This window comes from Sceloporus undulatus, chromosome 1 (genome assembly GCF_019175285.1).
Source record: "Sceloporus undulatus isolate JIND9_A2432 ecotype Alabama chromosome 1, SceUnd_v1.1, whole genome shotgun sequence".
NCBI lineage: Eukaryota > Metazoa > Chordata > Lepidosauria > Squamata > Phrynosomatidae > Sceloporus > Sceloporus undulatus.
Genome location: NC_056522.1, coordinates 46,068,488 through 46,075,004, shown reverse-complemented (window position 1 = coordinate 46,075,004; position 6,517 = coordinate 46,068,488). Strand labels below are relative to the sequence as shown.

Below are 6,517 nucleotides of genomic sequence, written 5' to 3'. Positions count from 1 at the left end.
GCCCCCAATCTGAACATGCAACCCCATGGCCACACACCCCACACTCTGAAATCATCACAGCCATGAGCAAAGCACCCCACCACCCCACAGCAAAAGCATGGTCACACTCTCTCACCCCACAAGAAGAAGGTAAAAATCCATCCACCTACCTGTAGAGAAATTCCTGATGGCAGGTCTTGATCCGAAGTGTACTGTACACAGTCCAAAGGCAGAAAGCCAGAACAAGTCCAAAGGCAGAAAGCCAGAACAAGTCCAAAGGCAGAAATCCAGAACAAGTCCAAGCCTCCACTGGAACCACGAGTTAGAGCTCAGAAGAAACTCTCCCTCAACAGTCCACAAGGCCAGACAAAGGGGGCAGATCAATGGAAGCTGGCTTTTGTTTCTGAAGCAAGGCCACCCCCCCCCCCAATTTCGTTAGCCAATCCAGATGATCAGCTTGATTTCTCAAGCCAATCACTGCTGCTAACGAAATTCAAAATTCGCGCCAAAGCTAACCCCTAACTCAGCCCTCTTAGCTTTCCGTTAGCCCTGGAAAGCCTATAGCTGCACTTTGCATCGTTTGAATTTCGCGCCGAAATGAATTTCGTAACCCGAAAAATATTTCGTAACCCGAAACAGTTTCGTCCAATCCAACGTTTTCGTATCCCGGAAATTTCGTAACCCGCGCATTTCGTATCCCGAGGCACCAGTGTATTTCCCTTCCAGCTGGTTTTATAAGCCAGGAAGGGCACAGGTCCAGTATTCATGTATGTTTCTCATATCTCTAAAGATCTTGTCCACATTCCCAGGCTTCACAAACTGAAACATATCCAATAATACAAGACAAACAGGAACCTAGCGCTGCATCTGCAACTTTAACTGATATGGCTCAATGCTATGGAATTCTCGGATTTGTAATTATGTGAGATATTTAGCCTTCTCTGTCAGAGAGCTCTGGTGTCACAACAAACTACAAATCCCTGGCTTTCATAACACTGAGCCCTGGCAGACAAAGTGGTGTCAAACTGCATTAATTCGGCAGTGCAGAAGCAGCCAAGGTTACATTCACAACAATAAGCTCACTTTGTTCTGGTAATGTTCCCCGCTTGTTTTTCATGGTGGAGTAGGGATTTGAACACTAGTCTCCTAGAGTACTAGTTCAGCACACAAATCACTACATCACCCTGGCTCTGCCTGGTTCTTTTACCTGTTGTAAGCTGACTTGGAACCCATCTGGGAGAAAGCTGGGATATAAGTGCAATAAATAAATGAATAAATAATAAATACATGTGACAGTAGTGCACACTGTAAGTGGAACAAAGGAGAGTGAGAGAGAGAATTAGTTTTCATGCACACAGCCCCAGGAGTACAATAAAATCATAGCAGCTATGGCTTCAGCCTGTGGACTGACCCTTGTTTGCTGACTAAGGGGACTTGCAAATTGAGGTTCATAGTTGTAAAGTGACTGTGTATGCAGACTCTTGGATTGTTGTTGGGGCTACCTCTGTTACACTAAATCAGGGGTTGGCAAAGTGTGGCAGTCTCTCTCTCTTTCTCTTTGTGTGTGTGTGCGCGCGCACATGTGTGTACACACACAAAAAAACAACAACACAATGCCCAAAAATAATCTTTAGAAGTTGTGGAGGGCATTTTCACCATGTCTAGTTCAAAATAAAATTTTACAAAATGTTGTCCTACACCCACAAAGAAAACTTTGTTTGCCTCAAAATGCCCCCCATGCCTTCTAGAGGCCAAGGAAGGCCGCCAAAGGTATCACCATGCCCCCTAGAAGGGGGAGGGTTTTTTGCCTATTTTGCAGGGAAACTTCCATCCCTCCAAGGCCACCCCTGCACTAAATAACAAATAAATATCAAAATGTATGCCTCCTTCTGTTTTGTGTGCCTTTCAGGAGTTGCTGCAGGCTCAAGATTTCAGCAAATTCCAACCTATAAAAACCAAGTTACTGGATGCTGTAGATGATATGCTGGCCAATGACATTGCACAGCTCATGATGCTGGTGCGCCAGGAGGAATCCCGCAGGCCTATCCAAATGGTGAAAGGTGGAGCTTTCGAAGGGACACTTCAGGGCCCATTTGGACATGGCTATGGTGAAGGAGCAGGAGAAGGAATTGATGATGCAGACTGGGTGGTAGCCAGAGATAAGCCCATGTATGATGAGATCTTCTACACGCTGTCACCCATTGATGGGAAAATAACTGGTGCTAATGCTAAGAAGGAGCTAGTGAAATCCAAGCTTCCTAACACAGTGTTAGGCAAAATATGGAAACTCTCTGATATTGATAAGGATGGGATGCTGGATGATGAAGAGTTTGCTTTGGCTAATCATCTTGTAAAAGTCAAGTTAGAAGGCCATGAGCTCCCCAGTGACCTCCCAGTTCATCTCATCCCACCATCTAAAAGGAATGTAGCAGAGTAAGAAGCCTTGAGAAAGAAATTTAGGAAAGGAGGGACATCTATTGAGGTGTGAGGCCATCTGTGGATTACAAAAGTTTTGCCCTTGCAGGGGAACCTGAAACTTAATTAAATTGAGTAGTTCCTCTTTGTGATTTCCAATTAACTTTATTTTTGTAGCTCTTCCTTCTTGATGTATGTTGTTAAAAGAAAGTGATATCAGGGTTTAAGGGAATGAAGTTTGCTGTGATCTATACATTTTAATGTGGAAAGCTTTATTGTTCAGTACTGGTAGAAATTGTCACTGGATTTGTCTCTGGTGGGACTGGAATCACTGACAGAATCCCAAGCCCCCCTTACCCCAAAAAAGAGAAGATGAAACATACCACTGGTGGAAGCTGGTCCTTTTAACTTACCTCTGAACTAAAGCATTCTTGTGGAGTAGCCATCTATTTCTGTTCAGTCTCTTTAGAGAGTCTCTCTCCCTTTCTCTCAATATTTCTCTCAATATCTCTATCTTCTCTGTCTTTCCCCCGTCTCTCAATATCTCTCCCTTCTCTCTCTCTCTCAAAACTTTATTTTTAACAAGCAGAAGTACTCATCTTTGAAAAAGTACAGTAGAAATTCCCATAATCCTCCCACTGCAACCCTGTTTCTTTTCTTTCTCCTCCTTTTTTCTTTCTTGTAGATCTTTCTCTCTTTCCACCCTAGTGCTTCTCAGGCTTTGCCAGTGCACCTCATCCCCCAACCTCCACATTACTAAACAGTTGGAATCTCTCTTGCTCCAATTCCCACCACTCACTTCACATTTTTGGAGAGTGTGAGGGCATCGCAGAGAGAAACATCGTGTGAAACTTCCAAAGGCTGCCTAGACCTTTCTCTCTGTTGGTTAGGGTAAGAGGATTCTGTGCTACATATTGATTGAAGATGGTACTGCAGGATATATTATACAACATTTAAAATTAACTAAAATTTCTTAAAAGCAAAATAACTCTGATCTGAATGTCCTTAGTGTCTGCTGAGTTTCCATGCCAATTGTCAGGTGTCTAGGTTTCATAGTTTTGGAGATAGACAGAAAGATACATATTATCATTCATTATTACAGGGTACGTGTTTCCCAACAGGAATATGACTAGGGATTATGTGATTTGTAGTTAATCTGGAGGATGCCACATTGAAGAAAAGGCAGCTCAGTTATAGAATGTTTATGATATATATTTGCAAAGCCTCCACTGTAAATAGCACATTATAAGAACATGCTTTCAGTGCTTTGAAGTATGGTGTTCAGACTTAAAGCCATGCATCTAGTTAGCACAGAAAGTAATGCTGGCATGCACTGACCTATGGTTGAGAATGGTTTAGCACGGGTAAGCAGATGCTGGAAAGTACAGTCCTCAGAAAGAAGGGCTGAGTTAGCTCCAATGAGCTCCATTTGTGGAAATTATAGTACCTTATCAGAGGTGGTTACCAAGGGTCAAGAATTTCCCCATTATGGGGGGATACAGATGGTCAGAATCCCATGGATCGTTGCCACAGTGACCGCACGTCATGGCAACGATGTGCCTTGAAAAAGGAGTGAAGCCCGGCTCCTTTTTCCGCCGCTGCCAAGGTGCACTAGTGCCCTGGAGTGGTGTGGTGACATCCTTTGTGCACCGCAGCATTTGGACATAGTGCACAAGGCATGTCATCAGCACACGAGCCAAAATGGTGCCTGGACAGCATGGTAGGGCTCGAGAGCGTGCAGACGCTCTGCATTCCCGAGCCCTAAAATCAGCCCCAGGCCAGTGCTTTGTACCAGTCTGTACTGGGTCTATATTATTGCCTGTTAAAATAAGAGCTGTGATTTTCCCATCTTGAATGTAGGCATCTTACCATGGATGGACTAATAGTCACAATACACTTGCTTCCACCACCACAAACCCTTTGTTGTCACTGCCTGGAATGAGACTGCAGTCCTTGGTTTCATATATGTTGAATATCTAGTCTGATGTGAAGGGGTGAGGAGGATGACAAACTGAGATAAACTTATTTTATATCTGTGTTAATATTATATAAACAAATATATGTTCTCTCTATGTATAAACATCATTGCAGTGCATTTATCAGTATTTTCTTTTAAAGGAACATGCATCATTTTCCCCTTTATATTTGGCACCCTGTCCAGAAACATGATTAAAAAACTAAGCTCAGTTCTGTTTTATTGGGTGTTCGCATGTGTGTGTGTTTTATCTGGAGTGTTTCACAAAATCCTTGCCATACCTGAACTTGTTTCTAAATCCACAAAGGGCTTATACTGTATTGTAAGGCCATTGCTGCAAGTGAGCCTCAGTTTTACAGGTTAAGAACAAATCAGGCAGGAAAGGGACCATGGCAGATTAATGTGCATATAATTTAAAGTTTTATCATCTACCAAACTATGAAGAGAGTTATCCTAATATAAATTGAATTGCTTGTCCATAAGGGATCTGATAAGACATAGCATTTCAGTTTAGCTTCTTCTTCTTTGCTGTGGTAGTAAATGAGATGACATTCTACCCCGATGGGACCATGCAGCCTCATACATACCATTCATTTCACTGAGGTTTACTCACAGGTAAGTAAACAGGGCAATGGATATCTTGGAACCACCAGTCTCAGAGAACTCTGCTTATCCCCCTGTATGATGAAAGACATAAGCGGTGATCTGTTGTTCCATTCATAGTTGGAGTTTTACTTTAATTTATGTTTTAAGTCACCTTGTGTCTTCCACAGAGACAAAGGTGAGGTTTCAAATGAACTCCAGAGGTATTACTTCTGCAGTTCAAAATACAGGGAAAATAAAATGAGTGATTTAAAAATACCCTCAATTTGTTAGCCTGCTGTCATCTGACAAAACCAAAGATACCATTAAGGTCTGGGCTACTGCCAGTGGTGTAATGGCAAGCTCTGAGGAGCAGCCACTTAACATGGCGTGCCAGTCCCCATGGCTGTACCCCTCAGGAAAATCCAAAACGCAAGCCATTTTGCTGAGAGATTGGAAACAATGACTGGAATCCTGTATGGGAGTTATGTCTTTGGAGGTTTGAACCAGACGATGGAGAGATTGAAATAGTTCAAGATTTTTCATCCCTTGGCTCAGTTATCAGAATGGAGACCGTAGTCAAGAAATCAGAAGAAGATTAGGGCAGCTATAAAGAAACTAGATTCTGAAGTGTAAATATATATATCATTGAATGCTAAAATTAGGATGGTCCATGCCATTGTTATTTCCCATTTCTATATATACTGTATTTTCCGGTGTACAGGATGACTTTTTGACCCTCTAAAATGGGGTCAAAGGTTGGGGGCCGTCTTGTACACCGGTAACAAGAGAGCCCCAGGAACCCAGCGCATTTACCTGGTTGTTCTGCTGGCTTCCAAAGGGCTCCAGAGGCCTGAGAAGCCAGAGCGCACGTGCACGCCTGGTTTGCAGCTTCCAAAGGCCTCCAGAGCCCTTTGGAAGCCGGCACGAGGGTCCACCCCTGGCTGCCAGCTTCTCAGGCCTCTGGAGGCCTTTTGAACAGTGTTGCAAACAAGCCTCGAAGATATTTCCCCACACGTTTGACCAAAACACACCGAATCCCCCCATATCACACCAAATATTCACTCAAAATTCCCGGAAAATTCCCGTAATGTTAATATGGCGGATCTTGCAAATAAACGTAACACTAATTGAATAAAAATAATTGTAACTTATTTCAACTCTCAAAATTACCATTGAACCAAACAAAGAATCTTTCAGTCCTTCTAATACTTTTAAGATGTTTATCTTGATATGAAGGGGGTCCAGAAAGCTTTGTGCCAAATAGAAACGTGTTCGGCTCCAACCGCACTGCAGAAATAATCCAGTTTGACACCCCTTTAACTGCCCTAGCTCAGTGCTATGGAATCCTGGGAATTCTAGTTTTATGAGACATTTAACCTTCTCTCTCAGCAAACTCTGGTGTGACAACAAACTACAATTCCCAGGATTTCATAGCACTGGGCCATGGCAGTTAAAATGGTATGAAACTGGATTGTCTCTGGAGTGAAGATGCAGCCTGAGTTGGGTCCAAGACACAATGCAGAAATAATCCAGTTTGAGACTGCTTTAACTGCCCTGGCTCAG

At 43.0% G+C, this 6,517-nt stretch overlaps 1 protein-coding gene across 1 annotated transcript in view; it reads left to right on the top strand.

Annotated features, from left to right (window-relative positions):
* The window catches only part of EHD3 (EH domain containing 3), a 41,388-nt gene extending 38,483 nt beyond the window's left edge, over positions 1-2,905 (top strand). The window contains exon 6 of the mRNA XM_042465728.1: positions 1,889-2,905. Coding sequence (XP_042321662.1) covers positions 1,889-2,416 — 528 coding nt within the window. The 3' untranslated portion in view covers positions 2,417-2,905. The remainder of the gene's footprint in view (positions 1-1,888) is intronic.
* Positions 2,906-6,517: the final 3,612 nt, after the last annotated feature.